We start from the raw sequence: 25,413 nt of genomic DNA, 5'->3' as shown, positions 1-25,413 counted from the left end.
TCATGGGGTGACTCAATTTTGTTATTTTTTTTTCACGACCAGCTGTCTCAATAATGGACATGAATTTGAGAGGGGGCAAATTGTATTGATTTTGTACCTAAGCTGGCGGTTGGGCACTAGTCGAATCAATCTCTCATTCGCTCGGGATTGTTCACTTCTGAAACTCTTTCGAGCAAAGTAAGTGAATGCAAATATAAACTTAAGGTTCGTTAATATGAATGTTTTGTTATAATAGCTTATTGGTAAATCCTGGAAGTCTGAAGAGTCCTCAAGTCAAGACTCAGATTGATTAGCAGTGATCACTAAATCCCATAAAAAATGGAGCAAGACACAACTGTGTAATATTGACAGCAAGCGACCAATACTTAGCTTTACCTTTCCACACCATAAAAGGAAAATATTCAAGTGTTTGGCGCACGAACATTAATAAGTGTGAAACATTTTACAATGAGCGTGTCCATGAGCATTGCGGATATTGTGGTGAAAGCTCGACCTCGCTCCATCTACTAAAAACAAACTACACTGAATGAGGGAAAGGTGCTAAAACATAGAATTAGGGGACCTAGGTTCCTCTCGTATTCTACCTTTGTTGATTTACGCGCGTGAAAAAACAGCAGAGGCCGTCGAGGTCACTGGTTATGAACGAAACGACATTGATGAGACTGTAAGTTACAAAAAATGCTTTGTTTTGTGTATTTAAAGTATCCTTTACTGTTTCATGTTTAATATAAGTACCTGGTATTCGGTTTGGAATAAAAGGGAGTTTTCAGCAAAAGAGGGAAAAAAGTAGAGAAGATGACCGTCGGCAAAATTCCTAAGAACGATTTTAGCTTGGATTCCACATTCCAGTTCTTTCTTGCGCATTGGACCAGAGTGTAAACACGATCATGACTCATTTCCGGTTGGGCGAGAAATATCAGACCCGTTTTGTAGTGGAATAATTGCATTTTCATTCGAATAGAGGGACGATATTTATCCAGTGATATCTAAAAAAAAAAAAGGGCCGCATTCTTGCTGTTTGATATTGAGTACAACATTTCTTAGTGGACTTTATTAAAGGTACAAAACTTATGTCTCAGGAAGCGCTAATGACAAACGGAATTTGTAAACATACGGCTACGCAGAGCAGGAAACCAGTATGTGATTATCAAATCCACAAGTCACAAAAATTACATTCTTTTACGATGATTAAATCGAGGTATCTGTAGACATTTCTAATCGAGTCCGTCAAAATTCCGCTGAAATTCTACATCACGTACAATGCAAAGTTGGGGTTAGGTCAATGTCTTGATTAATGCAAGTGATAAATATCGTGCCTTCAGGGAACATTTAAGAAACTTAAGCTTACTTTTTCTACTGTTTGAATTTAATCTTACTCCTGCAGGATCCCCGTTGTTTCCGTTTGTGTAAATAACCAGCACAAATAACGAAATAGAGTAAAGTCCATGGTCAGGATTGAAGCATAGTATTAAGTTTAAGTTAAGCTCGACTGTCTTTTGCAGAAAATGATCTCTGATTTTTGATACAAATCGAAATTTTTTATGAAAATTAGATTCGACATAAAGTGAATCTTTTGTTTCTGAAGTGTGAAATTAACAAGAAGTGAAATTGACAACGGAACCTAAGATCTTGTTAACGCCGATTTATTGATAATAAATTGTTCAAAGAATTCGTCAATATCGCAAAATTGAATGTTGTTCCGGTTTTGCCTTAAGTCTATGCCTAGGTGCCTGCAGGTAATCCATTTGGCTCACAACTCGGAAAGACCGTTGGAATTTCGACAGTTGGCTTGTTATTTTACAGGCAATGCAGCTGCATATTTTTGAAACCGCTCCATTTCGAAGAATCTATAAAATTCTCGTATCGAAACGTATCAAATGACAGTGACCTAATGGCAAAGTAATTTTGCTGTATTAAATCATTGCCCGTTTCCTAGAGACCTTGCGCGCTGCGAATGATGTAGCGAAAATGTAATTACCGTTCATGCAAACGCAAGAATATTTAGATGAAATACCCCGTAACAGAGACCCGAAATTTGCGCATATTTTTTCATTGTCACGAATTGAATCAGCAGGGTACATTGCTCTTTTCTCGCCTCTGATTGGTTAAGGAACAAAGCCAACAATTAATTCTGGCCTGATTGACAGGGAGGCACTAGGAAACGACGCCGAACGAAGCGAACTACGAATGCTAAGATGGCTGCGGCGTTAAAGCCATACCAAAGTGCTTTGCTTGAAAATCGAGACCTTATTCTGAGAGACGTTCGAACTAACGAAGTTTGTCCGCTGTTGTATGTGAGTGGTGTGCTGACTCAAAAGGAAATCGATGGTATAAACATTGGGCGGACCCCTCAAGAACGTACGGAAAGCTTGCTTGACTTACTCCATTACAAGGGTCCGACTGGATTTCAAGAGTTGTGTGTGGCATTAGAAGACTCGCATCCCCACTTGGCAGCCAAGTTAAGGGCCAAGAATCCACAAATCGAGGTTTTAGGTAAGCTTTTAACGATTGATGTCCTCTCACTGGAAATTTAAAAACTCTCGACACGCTTGCCAGAGAACAAGCTTTGCAAAGTTTGTGCCTTCGAACGCTATCCCAAATTATACTCATGAATTTTCTCTCAATAAGCGACAATTGGTTTTGTTTTTATGCAGGTTTTTTTGTGATACGAATTTATTAATGTATGCAAAACAACCTTTCCAGCGTTTATATTGGTTTGAGTCATGACACTGTAATTAGACTGTCCTTGCATACGTTTATTTAAGCTCAGGAAATTCGTGCTTGCTCGGTTATTTTCGCAAATTTCAGCTTGCATTTGCTGTATTCTTTCAGAGGGCAAACCAAGGGACGCCTATCCAAGATATTCTAATCCCCAGAGAGTTAGAGATTTTGAGCAGAGAGAAAATAATAATAACGAATTTTATCACGGTAAACGCGAGTATTACACACCCGAAAGAAACTTCAGTCAAGAAGAACAGCCGCGAAAAGAGATGAGGGGAGAAGAGCAATTGCAAAGAGGAAGAGATTATTCTTACGACAGGGGAAGAGAAGTTTCTCAATATATCACAGAAAAGTACAACGAAGGACGAAACTACGTGGAGAATGACGCTGGAAGTGAACGGAACTATCGAAAGTCAGTCGGCGATGCAAGCGTAAGTTTGTTGTTATCCACTCTATTTTTTTTATTGCTCTTTCTACTTCACATTTAATATCAAATTTAGTCTGCTGAATTTTTCTTTTCGTTACACGAAAGGGGTGTGCTTTCCATTAACTTAGTGTTACTGACGCGCTCGGTTATCTTCGAATTTGATATGTGTGTGTGTTTGTCGATGTTGTGGGAAAATTGACAATGAAATATTTTCAACACACGGAATTTGGAGTATGCGTGTTTATGAGCGTGGTTTAACGTATGGTGACTTAACAGCTGATGTGTAGGTTACCCATCCTAGATCATATCTAAAATTAGTGCTACACAATTAATACAGGCAATAGCGAAAGAACTTCACTGCAAATAAAGATATCATTATCTTTCTGAGGCGCTGAATGTCCTCGAGAAGCTTAGTAGTATTAGCTTTTATAGTATCGCTGAACGTTTCAATTCGCGTCGCAAATCGTATCAAAAGGTCAGTTTTTCATGGCTTGATGAGGTTTATTAGGTACAATTTAGCTGCCCAGGTTGACTTCGACCCGCCGATGTACCGGGGGGTCCTATAAATTTTTAGCTCAACTATAGTTATTTTTTGGATACTCCAAATCCTTTATTTGCAAAAAATTTCACGATGGAAGCTTCTATTTATGTGATGTCATACACTGCTCACGAGTGTTATTGGAAGTTCGTCTTAGATTTCCAATTTAAAAGCCTGATGTGTGAGTTTTCCAAAATTTATTGCTGTCGTTCTTTCAGCCATTTTACATATACCCCGCCTTTTAAGCTATTTGGTTCTTTGGAGTTTTTACGTTTTCACTGAAAATTGTGGGAGCGAATCTCGAATTTAAATCATAGACTTCAACGAGAAAACCCTCGCCTGAAACTTAGCGTGAGTGTTAGTGTCTTTCCGTACCAGAAGTTATTTTTAATCAACTCTGAAGGGTTTAAACTTGCGAGGTCGAATATATTTTCGTGGTTGAGTGGTTTTCCTACCTTCTGTATTATGGAGGTCGGATAGATCCAGTTTCAAAGGCGACGAGGAGTCGATACAAATTATTTTATCATTTGCCCTATCAAGAAAGAATGGTTGTGAAAGTAAATATTTCATATGCAAGCGACTCAATCGGATCTCTTAGTACATGTATTTGGTGTGCGTTCTTCTTAATATCACGCATGATGCTTATATTTGTTCGCGTCTCCTTTGTCGTGGAGTTCTGTTTCGGTAAGGTTCTACTGCTGTTCTTTTGTTTACACGAGCACGTAGGAAGCTTGCGCCGAAAATGGAGCATTAATCTGGTCGCAGAAATAAATATGTGCGTCACCAAACAACTGGATGAATGCCCATACGTTTCGTCGCGAAATTAAAATATAATCCGAATGTTTTGTTTCATGGTAAGGTTGATTTTAAATCTTAAAGAGTTATTATCGTTCTCATGGGAATTTTCCATCAAGTTGACGAGTTACTGATGCAGTTAGTAAAATAAAATTTGCGAATAATGATTATTTAACTTTGTTTTTCCCTTGAATAAACAAGCACCACATTTTGACCATGTTCTACTCCATAGTGCTCAAAACATTTCAATAATTTTATCCAGGAAGATTTTTTTTAGCATTACACTTCAACAAATTCTATTATTCAGGGGAATTCAAGCAATGAACAGTGTTTTTGTACTGTAACTTGTTGGAGTTATCAATTGTTAATGGTATTACTTTTGGCACTGATCAGGAAAACAATATACAGCATTTTCAAACACCTTAGATTGCAAAATAAACAGTTTTCATTGTTTTCTTAAATTTGAAGAGTTTAAATAATTTTTATATGCCATCTCTTATGCACACTTGGACAATTGTGGCCAGGAGAAGCCAAGCTCACTTATGGTGATTTACAGACAGTGAAAGCCACAAAATAATTTCAGAATTTTTATTGGCTGGTAAGACATTATCTTCAGTTCTATTGTTATGTTTACCAATAGAACACTCGGCTAACCAGTCTGGAAAATTTTCAACATAAGTCATTGCTTTAAAGTTTTGTTTGCTTTAGTACCTTTCGTGAGTGTGAAGTTTAAACCAGAAATAACACCCTAAATCTGCTATAATAGTCCAATCTTCACTGTCCTTTGCATTGAAATTGTTAGTATAAATAGTATATCATGTTAGGATAGAGCAGATAGTGTTCTGTGGTTGGTTGGAAGCAAAATAAGGTGTTTGCATATCTCAGATGAATAATCACCAAGGTTTTTTTTTTTTTTAAACCTCTTGCATATGAAAACCAAGATTTATATGTTTGTTGCATGTTTTTGAAATCCACATTTCTTAATATGGGAGTTGAACCCTTCAGATTTAGCTTCCACCTTTTGATAGTAACTGGTTGTGGTTACAAGGCTGCTAAAAGGCTGTTTAGTAAGTAATTGAAATGAAGTGGGGTCAGTTGAAGTTCACACTAGAGAGAAATTTAAGAAATATCTTTCAATCACATGATGTTTATGCTGTCTACTTGTATATCCTAAAATTCACTAGGATTTTATTTGAGGCTGGAACGAACAGGTTTCTTATATAGTAACAAGGGATCTAACTTCAAATGTTTCAGCACTTAAAGCAATATTTTGTTGGCAAGCAACTGGGTTATTATTTTTGATGACAATATATTTAATTTGGAAAATTGATCATGATCAGTTCGTATTGTTATTTTCTTTTTATGCGTAGCGCTAAATGTTATTGGGAAGGTAGAGATGTTTTTATGAAAATCTTCAAGACCCTATGTCAGTTTCTGAGTGTTCCAAAGTTCAAAATTCTAGGAGAACTTTTCACAGTAACATTAAACCATCACCAAATGCAACTAAAATCTGTGTTTAAGGTCATGATTCTTTTTATGCTGAAGAATAAAAAAAAACATGTATCAAAGTACAAAACTGGTCAGCATGCAGAATGGAAGTGGAGAAATTTAAAGACCTTGCATGCTTACGTTTCAATGCAAGGGTAATTATTGCTCTGAGAAGAATTAAAAAGATGTACTCTTCAAGTTGCCAACAAAGAGACTGCTTTCAGACCACTTGTCTCATAGATATGTCTGTGTACATTAGAGACGTTAAGTCAGGAGCTTAAAAAAAGTTGGAGGAAGAAAAAATATTTCAAAAATCCAAATGCTCAACTCTGCCCTTTCAAACATTCAAACTTTGTCAATAACAATGAATAGTATGCAGAAATCTGCCATGTATGCATGTACCTGCCAAAATAGAGCTCTTGTAAAGATTTAATCCCTGTTTATAGGTAAACATATCTTTATTTATCCAAGCTAATGGCTGTAATTTTGTAGTTGTCAAGTAAGAATCTTAGTACAGGCATTTTATGTCAACATTAAGTGAACTTATGTACACAGAAACATTTTAGTGAAGTTACAGGTTGTGTTGTGTGATTTTCATGTCAAAGTTTGACAATAAGCAGGTCATATTTTAAAGGAGAGAGTGTTGTCCTGTTTTGCACTATATTGTCAAGTGTGGCTTTTTGGGATATAAAGAAAAGTTGCACGGAGCTTTTGACCAGAATTATCATTTTATTGCTCAAGGTTTTCACCATTTGACACGGTCTTGTTTTCCACAGCCTTCAGAGCAGTATGTTTGGGAAAGGCAAACAATAGTTTTGGAAAAGGTGAGTTTCTGGTGATATAGTAATGTTGAATACATGCAGCAATGAAAATTTAAAAAGAGCAAAACTAGTGTGTGGTTTGTCTTTGTCTCTTTTCTTTTGTATTTGTGCAAATTCCTTTTGTTGTTCCTAATTTATACTTTGTGAGAGACTTGTGCTTGATGGGCCAGTTCTAATGCTATTGTTTTTTGTTGGTTTTTTTATTTTAACTTAAATTGGCTCACCTCAAGAATTATTTTCAACTTGTCTTCCTAATTTTTACTTTGTGAGAGACTTGTGCTTGATGGGCCAGTTCTAATGCTATTGTTTTTTTTTCTTTTTTTTTTTTTCCCTGACTTGAATTGGCTCACCTCAAGTTTTATTTAAAATTTGTTATAGTTTTCTTAAAGATTTTTTCCTTTGTTTCTATTTATTGTCAACTTGTTGACCAGTCAACTCATTCGACTTTTTCTATAAATCCTCATTTAGCTTCTCTTTTTTATTGCTTGTTTTGTTTTTGTTAGTTTTTTTTTGCTGCAAATTTGGAACCCAAGAGTTGTTTTATTTGACCTGCACAATTTTCAGTAGATTTTTTTTGGGTGATATCTTGTCTTTAATTGTAAATTCATAACCTATGTCTTCTTTGACATGTTATTGTGGTGAATGCATGCATTTTTTAAGTTTGTTTTACCATACCTGTTTGTTTTGCTACATAGGCAAATTCAAATCAGGGGTTTGGAATTGCAGTGTCTGGTGGAAAAGACAACCCCCACTTCAAGAGTGGAGACACATCCATTGTTGTTTCTGATATTGTCCCTGATAGCCCTGCTGATGGTCTGCTAAAGTAAGATTTTACCTTTTTTGCTGATAAATTATGGTAGCTAGTGCAAAACTAAGAAATTTATAGATCTGTAGTCTAAAGGAGGAATAATCTTCTTTTGTATTCAAAATCATCATGGAAGACAGATGCCAATGAGACACTGGTGTAGTGTCAGTCAGCCTAGAACAGAATTTTCTCAAATTCACTTACACAAAATTCCCAGGGAATTCTCTTGTTGGAAAAGGTGGACATATTCAGTGCAGAGCTAAACCCTGTAAAAATAAAATCTTAATGCTAAAGCTCAGTGGTCTCGACAGACATTTTAAGTGAACTGATTATTAAGCCTTTGATCTCTGAACTATTACCCATTACCTGGCCTCTCTGGAGCTCTGTGATATAGGGAAAAAAGTAGGCTTCAAAGAGTTTGGATATTATCATGAATTTTTGTCCCCTTACTTTTATAGCACATCAACACAGTTTAGTGGAATTTTTTCATCGACTATTCCCTCTTTATTTCAGGGTTAATGACATCATAACACAAGTTAATGATATAAATGTTGAGAATGTTTTGCATTCAACGGCTGTGCAAGCCTTGAAGGACAGTGGCAACTCAGCACGACTAGTAAGTCTTCCCTTGATGGTCAGCTCTGATGGTCATTTTAGTCTGATGCAACATTTCCAAGCTTTCAAAAAGTTTACAAAATAGATTAGCATTGTTTGTTCTTTTCTTTTTCTTTTTTTTTTTTTTTTTTTTCCCAATATTTTGTTTTGAAAGTCACTTTTGCCATCTTTTTTGTTTATTTTCACTTCAGACAGTATTCTTTCCAGGACTCCTGCGTCTTACTCTTCATTTGTTACCCTCTACAATGAAAAGTCTTTACTCTTGTAGATCTTCAATAGCTTTGTTAATGCAGTTCTGCTTTACATTTGGAATGACAGTACTTTCTCATTTCTAGGCCATTAAACGACAAAAGCTTGCTCCTGTGATGACTACTCCCAGAGAAGGAAGTAAGGTTCCACAAACTGTCACACTCATTAGGGAACAGCAAAATAAAGGTACCTTGTTGATTTATAACATGTCAAACTAATAATCCTAAATCTGCAATGGAATTAGATGAGGTGTAATGACACACCCTTTACACTACATCAAAATTAACCCTTTAACTCTCAGATCAAATTTGTAATTCTCCTCACTGTTTACCATTCATTTCTTATAATGTTAGTTAAGGGAATTAAGTATTGGATCAACTTACCCCAAATTGATATTTCTCTTTATTCTTATCACTTATCTGGTGATATTGTATTGATATTGTAAGGAGAAATTCTGTCTTGGTCACTCATGGGAGTTGAAGAGTTAAGTGTTACTAAAAAAAAAAAAAAATGTATTTTGTATCCCCTCAAACTCTAATCTAGCAGAGATACTTTGATTGGTTTTTTTTTCAATTTTTTTTAAAAGAAATTTTGTGTAAACCATGTTAGTTTCTATATAGCCAATAGACCTCTTTGATAATTGCAGGTATGAATTTTATTCTTTTATATGCAAACAAGCCTTCTTGGCCTCCCTCTTATGTGAAACTCTTTTGTCCTTGTACATGTTGTAAAGGCAAGAAAGGCTAATTTACAGGAGTATTAAAGGATAGCAATTTGGCCTGCAATTTTTAAGAAAGGGTTCACTGTGTGATCATTCCAAAGCAATATGAACACTTGCTCTACATATAAAGAAGGGTATCGTATCCAAGAAAATGGCAGAGAGAATTGAAATAGTTGATGTGATTAGTATTAAGTAATCACGTTACGAGGCATCAAGTTCATAAAATGATAATTTGTGCTCATTTTGATAAGTGCAGATGCTTGTGTTTTGTACTAAATTTGGCCAATTCTTGTATTCTTAGGTTATGGATTTTCACTTGGAGGATCCATGTTCATCAAAGAAATTGACAAGAATGGTATGGTTGCTAGGCAAGGTGAACTGAAGTCTGGAGACATCATCCTGAAGGTGCGCAATGAAACATTATTTAATGTTTAATCATGCTTTTTACCTCTGTACAAAATCCTACTAATAAAAAACACAACAATAATATAATTAATATCTAGTAATAACCATATGAAATCTTAATTACTGTATAAAAGTACAGTAGGTAAAGGAAAGCAATAGGTGCCAAATAATTACATATAGAAATATTTATTCGAGATGGTGAGGCCCAGTATAGAATCACAAAAACTTCTTCAAAAACAGGAAACACAAGCATAGACTGAGATAGAATTTTTGCTTTCCTGTGGTAATTTTGCCTTTGCATTCCAGATAAATGACCGTAAATCTGAAGAGATGAGTTTGCGGGAGGCCATTGATATGGTCCGTCGTTCCAACAAACTGGACCTGGTTGTACTGAAGGATGACCAGTTACCACCAAGTTACAGCACACACTCTTTGCCAGCAGCATTTAGACACAAAACTCGAGACAGAGATCATGACCTGCCAAATGGCTATAATGAAGAGCCAGAATTGCCTCCAAGGTAAGAGAGAACATGTGAGGCTATGTTCAAGGTATATTTTGCAAACTGCTTGGTGTGTTTAGACACTTCTACCTTAATCATGAAGTTGTGGACAATACTCTGGACTTTGTTGCAGAAAATTGACTGAGTTTGTTTTAATTTCTATTGCATTTTGCTCACAACCAGCTTATCTATGTCAATGTTCTGTTGGCTGGTACCTGGAGCTGGGCTTTGTATTGATTACTGTGATGACTTCATTGTCATTACAGAGGTTGTTGCCCTCCTGTTTACACTCATATGGCACCAACCCTCAAATAGTATTTTGGAAGTGTTTCAATACAGGATGTCTACCTTATGACTGTTATTTTACTATTACTCCAACAATAGGCACTATAGTGAGGATGATCTCCCAGAGCGACCCCCACCTCCTTTGGATAAAGACAACCTGCTGTTTTCAGGTAAGTATTGTAGATCTCCAATAAAAAGGTTAAGTTCATTGATTAATGGGGGTATGATAATTAGCAGCCAAAAATATTAGCCATGACTTTGTGTAGCTTACATCCTAATTACTTGACATAAATTTGCTATTGCTGTTCAAATTTTTAAAGTGCAAGTTTAGTAATTTAGATGATGTTGATCTTTAAGATGCATGGGAGTCAGTAGGTGTACTGTGGTCCATTTGGTGACTTAAGTAAAAAACAAGAGGGCTAAAATAAATGAAAATAAATGTTTTTCTATCTTAGTGCTCTTGTAACAAAACAGTTTGGCACCCTTGTTTTGTTCATGTTTCTTTTTGATGTACATCTATTGATTTCTAGGATCAAGCTGGAAGAGGCCAGATACTGGTGAACGAGTCTCGGGGATAGGTTATGACAAAGAGGAGGTCTTCAGGGCTGTAGAGAGTTCACAACAGGAATCAGAACCACATTTTCCAAAACCTGCTGAAGGTATTAATTGAAGTTTCAAGACAAACCCTCTCTAAAAGCTCAAGCTGAAGTTTAAGATTTTTGAATTGATTTCATGAACTTTACAGGTCATAGAAAAAATAATTATACAGATTATGATATGTCCTATTTTTCATGCAAAGACATCTTGGTCAGGCAGGATTTACTGCTATGAGAAACAGTACCATTGGGGAGCTTTTTTGCATGTAGATTAAAATTCCATAACCTTCCTGAAAGGCATAAGAAACAGCAAAAGTGCAATATGTGGTGATTCATGAATCAGAGTTTCATTAAGCCTAAGAAACATTTGTTAACTTCAGATTGCTTTAACTTTTATCTTCAAGTACCTGCAGTCACTAAACTTCACTGGTTTTCCTTGAAGCATATTGAACAAAAAAACTTGAAACCAATGCTGTCTTGTTTTCAGCAATGCATGTCTCATTCAAAAGTGGTTGTGAACCCTTAACTATATTAATGTTTTCCAAAATTGTTGCACTACTATGTATTGAAACATAGAAACTGTTTATTGATCGCTTGTAACTAGTATTTTGTCTTCACCTCCCCCAGTATCATACACACCAGATGGTTTAAGTTCTTGGGGAAGGAATGAATCTGTGAATGCGTCAAGATCAAGTGTCAATTATGTTGAGTCTACCTCAAGTTCACCTCGCAGTGATCGTAAGGATGGAGCACAGGACTCTGTAGACCGCAGGAGATATAGAGGGTATGCTTCTGTTATTTGAGAGTCCCTGCTAGTAAGGAAAAATGATAAATACACAAGCAGATTGCCTAAGTTTTGAATAGAAACTTCTACTTAACAATCCAAATACTGGTACATATGCTGTCAGAATTCTTTAAGACAGTCTACAGTTACTCTTGGAAAGTGAACTAGTACAGGAATCTCCAAAATGAATTCAGAGTAATTTTGTTATGAGAAGATTATGATAATTAAAATGTGCCTTGTGCTTCTGTGTACAATTTTAATATTTTTGCTATGACATAAAGCAACTCAACTTTGTTCAACAGGGATGCGCGACTTGTGGCATTCCGTAAGAGTGGCAGTCTTGGTATCCAAGTATCAGGTGGAAATAAAACTGGTATTTTTGTTGCTGCTGTGAAGGAAGGAAGCCCAGCTTACAATGAAGGATTAAGGAAGGGTGATCAAGTATTAATGGTGAGTACACTTTTAAACCAGTGAACATGATATTTCACTCTTGACTTTGATGATCAGTTTGAGATTTTGAGGGTCTTTTAGCTCAATTTGGTAAGTTATACCTTTTAGAACCAACAGTTTTAACTGGAAGAAGGGTGAGAAATTTTCTAAACACCAAGGAATGTCATCTTTTATTTCAGGCCAATGACATAGATTTCAAGGACATCACAAGAGAAGAGGCTGTTTTGATTTTGTTGTCTCTTGGAGATGAAGTGAACCTTTTGTGCAAGTATAGAAGACAAAGTAAGAGAAGCTCCTCTGGTATCTTCAGAGAATCTTTTTCAATTTAACTACTAATTTAAAGAGAGTCCGTTTCTTGTTATATCCTATGAAATTGACAGTTGACTCTATGTTTTTAGCTTTTGACAAGATCAGCAAAGAATCTGGAGATTCATTTTACATCAAGTAAGTTTGTTGGGTGAAGTGGATTCATCATGACCTTACAAACTTGTGATGGGAGATACTGTGCATTGTATATGTGAGACTTTGTCCTTGAATGATGTTCAGTACATGAACAGTTGAAAAAGAAACTGTTGCTCAATTTTCTTGTTGAGCTTAGTTTGTCTTAATTTTATAAACGTGCTATGATGTGTTGGTTTTGAATAGAAAACCTTGTAGTACAATTAACTAGGAATAAAACTAAGGCATGCATGCATGTTTATTTAGTATTTTGTGTAAGATATTGCACTTAGCATTTGTGTTTTTTCCTTTTTTTCCATTTAAAAGATAACAAGAGAGCCTCTGTTTTATCAGTTTTTATACTGTTGTGTGTTTTACCTTCTATAAAAAACTTTATCATTATTATTTACTGGGATGTTGTTAAGAAAAAGGAGATTCAAAGTTGCAGTAATAGAAAGTTCTGCCAAGTTTACAAGTTAACTCGTTTCTTTATCTTTTGACAGAGTTCACTTTGACTATGAGCAGATGAAGGAACAGGAGTTCTCTTTCCAAAGGGAGGATGTGTTCCACATATGGGACACCATGCATGATGGAGTGATTGGAGCATGGCGTGCACAGATTGTAACAAAGACTGGTCTGGAAACTGAAATTGGTATTCTTCCCAATAAATCCAGGTAATTAAATGTTACTATGAGAAAAGTTTAGATAACAGAAAGATGATGTTCATCTTGTCATGAGGGTTTTAATCAAGACCTGATCATTTCATTTCATAGTGTCACTTAAGCAACAAGACAAATTACTTCTTGCTTTACTCAAACAGCATTCGTCAGTACAGAAATTCACCTTTGTGTATTAATTCACTGCCAGGCACTCTGAAAATGAGTTTTAAGAAATTCAGGAGGATGAATGACATTGACTGCCTACAATAACAAAATCTTCAAAAATAACCTTTAACCCCTGGACTCCTGAGATTGACCAGCATCTAATTTCTCCTCACAATATCGTCCCTGAATCACACATTAGGGACATGAGAATATAGGAAATGATGACCAAGTGAAGGAGCTCTTGATAGTTCAACAAGTTCTTACCGTCAACACTTCAGGAAATGTATAGAGAACAGTATGGAGAATATGCATACTGATGTTAGGGTATAAATTGCGAAAATTTGCTTTCAGTGGTTTTTCTTGGGACGTTTTCCTTTGTATAGCCACATGATTTTCCTTTTAGAGAGAAATTGAAACAAATCCCATTTTGTTACGCCCTGTTTAAAACTAGCATTTTATGAGTTGACATTGCCTTGTTGTTTCTTACAGAGCTGAGCAGCTGGCTCAAGTTCAACAAAAAGTCGAACAAATGACTCCGAGGAAGGGTGATAATTATGGCAGCTTGAAGAGGAGCAACTCTAGAGGTGGCACACTAAAGAAATACAAGTTTGTGTCTTCTGATCATCTGGATGAAGAATCATTCAGTAAGTGGTACACGAGCAAAATGATGAGCAGGGTCCTATGAGCTTATTTTGCCTTCTTTGTTTGCGCAAGATGTGCTATTCATATGAGGGAAAATCAGTAACACTGAGTTGTTATTTTTCAGCGACTACTGCACTGGAAAACAAACTGCCAGCATATGAACGTGTTGCTCTCAGAAAACGTAAGTTAAACTTCGTGAAATATCAAGTGCATTCCCTTCTGCAAAACGCTGCCATATTTACTTAATTGATACTTTTAGTTTTACTTGTGTTAAAAATGTGTCTTCCCTTTGCTTTGGCAAGCTTTTTAACTTAAATTGTTTTCTTTATAGCTGGTTTTGTCAGGCCAGTGGTGTTACTTGGGCCGATTGCCGACATTACAAGAGACAAGCTTCTTCAAGACATGCCAGATGTATTTGCCATTCCAAGTAAGAACAGTGGAGCCATTGAAGCGCATTGGCTCCGATAGAAGGAAAATTATCCTAATGATAACTCAAAGAAAAAACATAAAAACACGGTCTAAACGGGGAAAAGCGAGAGGTGTTTCACTCACAGTTTTAGTTCTGCAACTGATTGGTTGAGAAAGTGGAGCGGGTTCTCGCGACCAATCACAGAGGAAAGTGAAGCAAAACCAATGAGATTGCGGAATACTTTAAACGCTGAGTTGAAAATGTCGGTATTGTTACTGCTCTAATGCAAGTCAAGTCGACTTTGTTCAACATGGATTTATCTTTCCTTTGCAAAGTTTATTGTGAAGCTATGGTGCTATCTACATTTGTTTAGCGCTCAATATTTGGCAATATTTACATAGAAATGTATTGTTCTTAGGAGGCTACAAACAGGTTAATGAGGATTTTTTTCTGTCTGTAATTTCAGCTGCCTTCCGTGGTCTACAGCCAGCAGGCAGAAGCCCCATGCGTTCATCCCGACGTTCATTGAGTTACGTTACTATCAAGGCTGTAATTGACAGCGTAAGTCACTAATTAGTTTCGAACCAAACGTCACCAAACAATAAAGAATTTTGTAGGAATACTGTGGAAAGAAGACGTGATTTGATCATTTCAGAGTTAGCTTTAAGTGGAGGGCCAAATTCTCTCAACATTTTGTGGGGAGAAGTGCAGTGAGAATTAGTGAGGTGTGTTGTTGGCATATTAGTTGTTTGTTTCAGATGAAGTATGAATTATTTCTTAATCAAACTGCATTGATTTTAATTTATTTTCACAGGGCAAGCATTGTCTTTTGGACATTACTCCCGAAGAAGTGGAAAGGCTAAACTTCGCTCAGTTGTATCCCATTGTGATCTTTCTGAGGCCACCCAACAAACAAATGGTCAAGTAAGTCTTGCAGAGAATTTGTTCTTTCCTTCCTCGGCTCTAGTGTGATTTTTCAGTTCGGTAATTATTCAAACCGAGTTTTTAGTTTACTAAATTGATGCAATGATGGTGTTTAAAGTTTTATCATAAAAGAAAGGTTTTAGTATTTAAAAAAAACCTCTCTACTCGGGAGTGATTGGTACCTAACTGGAATTCCTTAACAGATTGTTAGGTTCTTGTCGTATACTAACTTCCTGTGTTACACGGGTTTTCCTTTTCAGGGAAATGAGAAGCCAACATGGCGTGGGAGATCAGTCTGCAAAAATGATTAAGAAACTACACGATAACTCACTGAAACTGGAGCAGTTTTATAGCAACATGTTTACAGGTTTGAAGATGTCCTTTTCTGTTTCATCTGTTGTAGTTTGTTTGCTAGGCGTGTAGAGTGTCGAGTCATTGTTCGATGACAAAAGGAATATGACAACGGTCATTTTCTTTTCGTAGACTTGTAATTACAACTAAATTTTAAAGAGGAAATGGAGGGGAAAATTGGAACTTTATTCCCACTAAGTGTTTTGTTCTTTTGGTGTCGCGCTATCTAGTTGCACATGTCTAACAAGGTGGGATAAACGTACGTAGTAGGGCCTTACAGGACATGTTATTGTGTCTTCAGCTGTTATTCCAGCGGGTTCCATGGACAACTGGTATTCACGAGTCAAAGAGGAAATCACAAAACAGCAAGAAGATCCAGTTTGGATGTCAGAAGACAAGGTAATTCGTCGTTCGATTCTCACCGCATTGCCATCTATTATCAGCTCTCTAAGCTGCGACCATTTTGGTCGCCATGGCGAGTGAAAATATATCTGGCGCCTAAAATTTCGACAAAAGTCACCAATTGGCGACCAACAGACAAAGAAAAAATCGGAAGTGTTGTGATCGCATCGTTTAGCTGACTAACTACTTCATGTAGTGCTCATTGATATGAATGTTGTTTTTCTTTTTCTTTTTCTCCTTTTTCAGGGTGGGGGAGGGGGAGGGGGAGCGACTAAAATATTTAAATGAAGACCATTTTACAATTTAAAGTCGTCAAAAGGCGACATTTTGAAAAATGAGGCTTGAAGCCCTGCTTATCAAATAAAGTTTCCATTGTTAATTATTTTAACCAAAATGAACAAAGGGAGTAATTTTTTAAAGAAACTGGTGCTGCGTCGGTGGGAGAGTACAACAGGATAATTAAGGATTATCAACTGAGTTGATAACATAAATCTTCAGAGTGATTGGCGAAGGGCTAACGCTCGAAGCGTTAGCTTTTGAGCTCTTTACGGTGGCCAATCTATGTTGTCAACTTAGTTGATAATACTAAATTGCCCTATTTTAACCAAAAGTTTGTCAGTTTTTAACCGTCTGCCCAAGAGAAATAGCAAATTCAACTGAGCTACTTTATTTTTTCGTTTGTTGTTGTGGTCACGCATTTAAGTATAATTTATTTGTTTTGTTTGTTTGTTTTTCGTTTCTTTCAGTTCGAGGAACAGGAAGAGATCGAATTCCGCATGCCCAGCCGCTTCTCACAGTCCTACGATTATGACTCCACGTTAGACTCACCAACTGTCCGCTCGTCAGTCTCGACCCAGCCTGTCGATGAAGACATTATGCATGCTGAACCCTCCATGGAGGTAAAAAAAAGGAAAAAAAGTGTATTTTGTTCCCTCGACATAAACTGTTGTCCAATCATCCCCTCATCCCCTCCTCCCCTCCTCCCCTCCTCCCCTCCTCCCCTCCTCCCCTCCTCCCCTCCTCCCCTCCTCCCCTCCTCCCCTCCTCCTCTCCTCCCCTCCTCCTCTCCTCAATTTCCTTACATCAATTTTCTTTGTCTGTCGTAGGTCAATTCCGAGCCACCTCGGGTCCGTCCTGCATACTCTGATCCGCACCTTCGGTATGAGGATCCTGATTATCAAGAAGATTTCCATCCAAGGCAACGCTATGTGGAGGATGACTTCCGTAATGGCACGCATGGTTTTAACGAAGACACTTTGGAGAGACAAAGACCAGGTTATAAGAGGCCTTCTGGAAACGTCGTGAAGTAAGTAGCAGTGGATATTTCAAAGAGGCTCTTCACATTCCTGAGCTCGAAGAGCTTTGAAGGAATTTTTAAACGGTCATCAAAATTTTAACGTTGCTTCACTGATTGAACTGACTTGTCTGTTTGTCGCACAATGTTGAACAGTGACAAGTAAAAATGAGTAACTGTTGTGTTATTATTCTTTCAAGGTTACTTCCTTCTCGTGAGAACCCAGTTGAGCTAAGACAGTCACTCAAGAAGACCCGAATGCCCGATGGCTTCGATCGGTCCGAAGCGGACGCCGAAGAATTGCGAATGAAGCGTGAAAGTCTTCGTAAAGTCGAAGGTGATTCCGACCTTCTCAAAGAGTACGACGCACGCGTAGGAGTCCCGGTTTCTAAGCTCTGGGCAATTGATAACGAGTCGAGTCAGCGTCGAGAGCAAATCGATCGCATCCGAGAACCACCGATCGAAGTACAGGAGAAAAAGAAGGAAGTGGAGGCAGATCTTGAAAAGCGTTTGGAAGATTTAGAGTCAGCCTTAATACCTCAGCGACGGCGCTCTGTCGAGGAACGCAAACCTCGTCCATTCTCGGAGTCGTACGACAGAAAACCTCGTAACCTTGTGGTGGATTATTCAAATCCAGATAAGAAGGAGACGGCACATTCTAGCTATTATCCAACGCGTTCTTACCCCACCGTTACGCGTTTTGACCGCGATAAACCTGCGGAGCCTGAAATCCGCGCGAACGTCTCCGATTATCGAGTGGAAAGTGCACCGCAGACTGAGTTCCCTATGAATTCTGAGAACAGAACGGGAAGTCTATCTCGAGAACCTCGTTACAGAGCCGAAGTGACGATTCCGACCCGAACGGCGCCCAAGTTTGACGCGGGGAGACCCGAACGCCCCCGATCGGCGTATTCAGCTTACGCTCCTAAACCTTTCAATGCCGGGAACAATGACAGGCCTTCTTCGGGTGATCGGCCTTTTTCTCGTGACCCACCCACAAGCAGACCCTCGGATGGGCCTCGCATAGGAGACCCTGTGACGTACAATTTTCGCCTCTCGGGATCTCCTCGTTTTTCCCGACCAGAGCGCGAGCCAGACCCGAGACCGACGACGTACAGAACAGAGTACAGGCACAAGGTCACGTCAGACCTTGACAACATGGATCACGAAGGACAGAACGTTGTGACAAGGTGAGGAGTAAATGTCCGAGGCTAGAAATCTTAAGCTAAGGGAAGTGTTTTTCGAGAACAGAATTAGGGAAAATAGGTTCACGATTGCGCCTTTGACAAGGCCACTTTCCAAGCTTCAACAAAGTGTTGATTTGGAGATGAGTCGTGAAAAATCAAGTCGCTCCGTAGAGTTAGATCAAGGCAACGCAAATTTTAATTAAGTTTCCCTGATGTTACGTCAATTCTCACGTTTGTTGCTTATCAGACTGTGAAAAAATATTAACTTTATGTTAATATAACTCCTTGCATCGGTCGCATCTCTAAGTAGCTTTATGTATCAGATTTACAAATAGTTTTTCTTTATTTTCGTTCAGAGCTTTGATTTATCCATCCGTCGTCTTAGTGGTAGCCTGGCCGTTATTCTTACAACAAACAAGACACGGTTTTCTATAAAAGTGAAGATATATTTGGTCTTTTAGTACATATGTTGAACAAGCTTTTCTTGAATTATTTTTTCGCGTGTGACTTTCGCGTGATGGGAAAACTAAAGATTACTTTCATCCAGTCACTCGATCTTCAAAGGGACGTTTTTGTCGCTTGGCGGCCAATTTGGCGCACGGACTCGTTTAGCTTTGTTGCTGGAGCAAAGTCTATTCGTTTTGTCCCGAGGATCCTGAATGTCGTGGTCGCGATCTTACTGAGAGATGCTCAGAAGAAATTGAAATCAGTCCAATTAATCAAGAAATTTTTTCTTCGTATTGTTTCTTTCAGTGATTTTGAATCCCTGGATGAAGACACACAAGTCGTTGCTACTGCTAGGGGCAAGTTCACTTCTCAGGGGGGTGTCCTATCTTCCCCGGAGTCCGGGGTTAGCATTGTCATACCGGAAGGTGCTATCCCACCGGGTGTGGAACAGGAAATCTACTTCAAAGTCTGTAAAGACAACAACTTTATGCCTCCATTAGATTCTGATCGAGGTAAGGACATCAAAGTTTTTAAAGGCTACGTTTCATAGTGTTTCTTTTGCTCCGTACAGAATTACTTACAACCTGAAATACTTGACCAGAAAATGACAGCATTTTTCCGGTTAGAAAAACCTCAACATCGCTACTCACCTACTGAAATTCAGCGTTTATTGCACACACGACAATCGTAACTATCTTAAGTAGTTTTTGTCTGGTGGTTGGCTGTATTATTGTGTAACGACACATGGTAGGTGAATATGTGACGTGTTGTGTTTGTATGGTGTTAGGAGAAACTCTTCTGAGTCCATTAGTGATGTGTGGCCCTCATGGCACTCAGTTCCTCAAACCTGTGGAGCTCCGTCTGCCGCACTGTGCCTCCATGACCCCTGATGGATGGTCATTTGCCCTCAAGTCCAGTGACACGCCCACAGGTACGTGTATTTGTGTGAGTGTGTGGATGTGAAGGTAATCGTCCTAGAGCGCGTTTCGCTGTTGATTTGAGGTTGTTAAAGTTACCTAATTAGGGCTTGATTGTTTGCACTAGTTTACAAAAGTGTAGTATCCAGTTCAACCGAGAGAATCGATCAATACTCCTTGTGGCTACACGTTGTTGGAATTTGACTCACAGTGCCTTTTGTGGCCTTTGTAAGACATCAAAAAAGAGACATTTTCTGTAGGAGGACACTAGAGATCCGTAGAGTTCATTGGATGTAAATTCATATAGTGCTTTGTTACCGCTGTCCCGCAGGTCAGCCATCTGAATGGAAGAACGTTTCTCTTCAAGGTCGGGATTCCCGAGGAGACCAGTGCCAAGTAGATTCCAACTCGGTTTCAGTCCTTGTGGATCATTTCTCAGCATTTAGCCTGGTGGGCAGATCTCGCCCTCACACGCGAGGCAAGGCTACCAAGCGCATGTTGGCGGCAGTGTTCGCCCCTCCCCCAAGGGTGAATGATGACTGGGCTTTGAATGTGGTATTGCTAGATGACACGGAAGCAGCGTTTAAGGTTTGAGAAGTTTTTTTTCCCGTTTTTAAAGGGATGCACTGTAATTTGTGGTTCAGAAAATGAGGCTATCTAAAATTGCAATTGGGAGAGAAATTTTGAAATGAGGAAAATGCTCAATCAGTCGCGAGAGCAGGTTGCGTGAAGACAGGTTCTTGGTAGTAGAGACTACGCCTCCTCCACAGAAGTGACCATATCGAGAGACAAACAATGATACTCAAGTTGAGCCTCATTTTCTTCTTAGTAGTAGCCACATTTGCAATGCGAAACCTGATTTTTCTTCAATGGGGTAAGATACAAAGTAGTCAAGTAAATTGTTATATTGATTTTTTTAGGATGTATGCAACTCTGAGGCAGAGCTTGGCCGATTTCCATTTTCTGCGTTCAAACCTGTTCTAGTGCACGGAGACGCTAGTGATGTCAGAGTACAGCTGAGAGACCTCAACAACAACTGGGTGGCTCGATCAAGCTGCAAGAAGGTAAGAACTTAGATGTATATTGGACAATCGGGAACATTTTAGATCAGCTATCCTGAGAAGATAAGTGGTTTCACGTTTTAGGCTCTTGCAGTTGCTCATTCTTTCGTCGTTCTTTGAAGTCAACAAGTTTGAGCAAATTTGAAAAAGCTTGTAGAGAATTGCATTTAAGCCAGGAGTAAAATTACACCTGTGTTAAGGCCACAGGCAGGTTGCTAGCGCATCACAAGTGGATAGATCTGCCCTATGAATAAAGGGGTAAGTTTCTTAAAAAAAAACTGTGGTGCTGCGTCGTTGGGAGAGTATAACAGGGTAATTTCGTGTTATCAACTGAGTTGTTCACGTGAATTGGCTACCGTAGAGAGTTTAAAGGCTGACGTTTCGAACGTAAGCCCGTCATCAGAGTGATTGGCGAAGGGCTAACGCTCGAAAGATCAGGCTCAAACTCAGTTGATACGATTAAATTAAATTATCGTGTTCGATCTACACCTGGCGTGAATCTCAGCTACTCCAAATTGGATTCAAGTCCATATGTTTTCTCCTTTAACCCTTTACATCCTAACATCAGTATGCATATTCTGCATACTGTTCTCTATACATTTCCTGATGTGCTGGCAGGGAGAATTTGTTTTACAATCAAGAACTTTATTTAGTTGGTGATCATTTGCTATATTCTCATGACCTTAAGGTATCATTCTAAGTTGATGTTGTAGGGAGAAATTAGATGCAAGTCACTCTTAGGGGTTAAAGGGTTAACTGTTGAATTTTTTTTTGTGCAACAGTACATAGAATTCCATGATTCCTGGGAGGCTTATCGTCATGCTCCGTGTGTAGAGTTCTTGATCCGTGACCGAAACTTCAGCCCAAGTAGCAATGTGTGTGTGGTGGATGTGTTCCAAGAGGGTCACGAAGGCGAAACTGCCGCTGTCAGTGTCTCTACCAGGCCTCGCAAGGTACTCCGTTAGGAAAAAAGTTAGTGATCTCTCCTCCAATTTCTTTTTGTCAGATACACATCTCGAGGGTTTAACGAGTGTCGTGGAGCGCCACCTCAACTCAACGCTACTGTTTTGTGTTCATCGACACAAGTCTTGTCTTATAGTACCGTTCTCTGGCAATTTTCTTTAGACAAGTCTGTCTGTCCAAAAATCGACATGGCACCTTATAGACAGGAGGACTTAACTTGAAAAAAAAATTTGAAAGGGTTAAATTATGTTACTGAAGTTGAGTTGTTAGGGATGCTGTAAGGGGAATTTACAGGATTCAAAGAAAACCCTCTTCGAAGAGATTCCCCCTGATAAGTTCTGTGAGATAATTTTAAGGCGAAGACTTAAAATTGAGGAAAATAGATAATCTTTTCCTTTAAATGCGGTTCAAGTTGCCGGGAAAACCAAGTGAAGCGTAAAATGCTCGCAAATGATTCCTTCGGTTGGTGAAAGTGGCATTCATCATGAAGAATCTCTTGTTTGTTAAAAATGTTACTGTCTTTGATTATCGCTGATTATCGTTTCTTTTTTATTTAAAGCTTATTTTCAGCGAGGGTTAGGTTTAGTCATCCCTTGTTTATTTATAATTCATTTTTGTACGGCATTTTATTTTAAAATCTACTTATGATGTGTTTTCTTTTATTTTCGCAGATTGGAGGACAAAAAGTTCAGTATCTCATTTAAAGACGATGTAAAATCAAAAAAGTCTATCTACTTGTGCCAAATTGGACGAATCTGACACCGTACAAGTGTCGCGCATAAGATATTTTTCTAGAAAGATGAGCAATTTTTGGCTAAGCACGCTTAGTGAGATACTACACAACACCCACCAAATGCATCGGGGTTGTCTGTCAATCATATTTGTCTGTCAACTGCTTTTCACTGATTTCCTAGCTTTTAGACCTTTTGCTTTTGGATCTTATCCTCTTTAACAGAAAACATCCTTTAAGGGTAACTTTTTGAAGGAGCCAATCGTGCAAAGACGACAATTTCTAGTAAATTTTTTAGGTGAATTTGCAAATCTATGCAGTGATACGATCGTCGGAATAAATGTATTAAATAGAATTGTAGCTTGAAATGATTTTTTTTTAAGTTTTAACTTGGTGAGATGATCTCGCGCGGGATAATTTTAATTGAACAATGAAATATTTTAATGGAATCGTACATTAGAGAGTGATTGTGTTGTAGTGTAACGAAATCGTGTAATTTTAGGACAATAATTAGTTTTTATCGCAGTACCGAATTTCCAGCATTGGTCAATTGTATCTTTCTTACTATGTAATCTCAGAAACTTGCACAAGAACACGTAGTTAGGTCTTAAAGACTAAGAGTTAAGAACAACGAAACTTATCAGGTTGTCAACCAGACCTATAGTCTGTGATGTCAATTTTTATTCTTGACGGGGATTATATTATGAACCAGGTTTTGTTAGAATTTGAACTAATGCGTAAACATTTATATGAAGGCAATCACGGAAACTTCACTGGTAGTTTTTAATCTAAAAGTCCGGTTGTTAATCAGACCACCACGCTGTATCAATAAACTTCGTACACTTTTACGTTCCGAGTTTAATTATTTGCGTTGGTTTGTTACGTCTCACTACAATCACTTAAAACATATAAGTTTGTTTGAGTGTCTCAGTGGTGTTAACCGTTAGCCGTAAAGAAAAGTGAACCGTAAAATTTTTTCTTTTCTACAATGTGTTATTTTGGGTTAACCGTAACCGCAAAGTAGCCCAAAGTTTAAGTGTTAGCCATTAAAGCTATGACCCCATTGAGACCCTCTTGTTTGTGCAAGGTTAAGAGTTTTGGTAGGTATTCTTGACATCCTTCCGCAAAATTTCTTAAAAGGCCGAGAGCGTTGTTTCTTCCCTGCAGCTTGTCTCAGCCCTTACCCGTCCTACTGTTCCCTGGTCCTCTGTTGTTACACCCCTCCTGTTTTGTCCACCTATCGGTTTCTCAAGTTTCACCAGGGGAGTGGAGGGGAGGGGAGGGCTGGGACTAAGAGAAGTCGCGCGTTTAAACTGTTGGATGTAGTGTTCCCTTGAATCATGACAGCACCTTTTTCCTAGCTGTACTTTAACCCTTTAAGCCCCAAGAGTGACTAGCATCTAATTTCTCCTTACAATATCATCACTGAATCACGCATTAATGTCATGAAAATAAAGGAAATGATCACCAACTGAAGAAACTCTTGATTGTTAGACAAATTCTCCTTGTCAGCACATTACTAAATGTACAGAAAACAGTATAGAGATTATGAATACTGATGTTAGGGTGTAAAGGGTTAACAGCGAATGCAAAGTGTTCTCCACGAGTACTGATCACTTTAATTGATTTGACCTCAGACAGCCTACGATTTATAAACAAAACTGTTTCGCGGTTTATTCAAGCATGAATTAACCTTTTCTGTTGAGAAATTCCATAGATTTTGATTCAGAAGTGCCCGGCTTTGTAGTTTTTCAACAAGGACACTAGTAAGAGACAGGGAAACAAGGAAATTTCTTGGGAAAAAATATTTCGTCTGTGAATAATTTTATCTGCCAAAAACGTTCACTCTCAGTTTAAGCATATTAAGTGATGCACATCGGCAAAACATCGCCGAGAGTTGGTAATGATATCTAACATCAGACATAGTTTGAAGCTACACTGGTTTGCAGATTTAATGAATGTAACCGAAGAAGTTACAATTCATAGACCCATGGGTCTATGAATTGTAACTTCTTCGGTTACATTCATTAAATCTGCAAACCAGTGTAGCTTCAAACTATGTCTGATTGTCCACCTGGTTGCCGTGTGAACTTTAATATATGATATCTAACATTTTGGACACGAGTTTCCTTTTGTGCTGGTCTGAGGGAATTGAACACGCGACTTTTTTTTATGTAACTTTAAAGCATCAAAGATGGGAATGCTAGTTTGTGGGTGCGATGTCTGTGATATGGAAACTGATACTTTCAGCTTCCAGCCAACGAGGGTTTCGCTCTTACAAGATTGCTTAGAGACAGAGAATGATCCCTGATCCATTCTTCTGTAAAATTTAAGCATCACAGTTCTATAGGCGTCAGAATTGGTTTGTTTCCTTGGAGTCGTTATTCGAATGACGCAGATGATTCTTTCAATCTGTGACCGTTACGTAAAAGAAATCGTAGTGACAGAGGCAATCATCTAGTCTGAAGTGTTTATTTTTCATATTAACTCTTAAGCTCTATGGTGATGGAGATAACATTCGAAATCCGCTAAATAATTGATTCGAGAAGAGTGATGTGCCATTAATGTCCATAAAGTTCGAAAATGACGAGAAGGTTTTATTTAACTCTAGCTAAACAGGGACA

At 38.2% G+C, this 25,413-nt stretch overlaps 1 protein-coding gene across 2 annotated transcripts; it reads left to right on the top strand.

Annotated features, from left to right (window-relative positions):
• The first annotated feature begins 508 nt into the window (after positions 1–508).
• LOC131796380 (tight junction protein ZO-1) lies at positions 509–23,637 on the top strand. 2 transcript variants are annotated; one of them, XM_059113959.2, is made up of 32 exons: positions 509–664; positions 2,148–2,493; positions 2,833–3,152; positions 6,746–6,793; positions 7,486–7,613; positions 8,109–8,211; positions 8,546–8,645; positions 9,482–9,585; positions 9,892–10,103; positions 10,470–10,540; positions 10,901–11,029; positions 11,594–11,750; positions 12,053–12,200; positions 12,380–12,482; positions 12,599–12,644; positions 13,142–13,312; positions 13,952–14,106; positions 14,229–14,285; positions 14,436–14,531; positions 14,980–15,074; positions 15,328–15,437; positions 15,698–15,804; positions 16,090–16,187; positions 16,937–17,089; positions 17,297–17,496; positions 17,685–18,674; positions 19,425–19,630; positions 19,906–20,049; positions 20,367–20,623; positions 20,956–21,099; positions 21,879–22,049; positions 22,731–23,637. In XM_059113959.2, the coding sequence occupies exons 2-32, from the start codon at positions 2,196–2,198 to the stop codon at positions 22,761–22,763; spliced, it is 5,154 nt and encodes a 1,717-aa protein (XP_058969942.2). In that variant the 5' UTR covers positions 509–664; positions 2,148–2,195; the 3' UTR covers positions 22,764–23,637. The 2 variants fall into 2 exon arrangements, with proteins under 2 accessions (XP_058969942.2, XP_058969943.2); XM_059113960.2 differs by having other exon boundaries at positions 21,879–22,068.
• The last annotated feature ends 1,776 nt before the right edge of the window (positions 23,638–25,413 follow it).

The sequence above is a fragment of the Pocillopora verrucosa genome, chromosome 1 (genome assembly GCF_036669915.1).
Source record: "Pocillopora verrucosa isolate sample1 chromosome 1, ASM3666991v2, whole genome shotgun sequence".
Lineage (NCBI taxonomy): Eukaryota > Metazoa > Cnidaria > Anthozoa > Scleractinia > Pocilloporidae > Pocillopora > Pocillopora verrucosa.
This window is presented reverse-complemented; position numbering and strand designations above follow the sequence as displayed.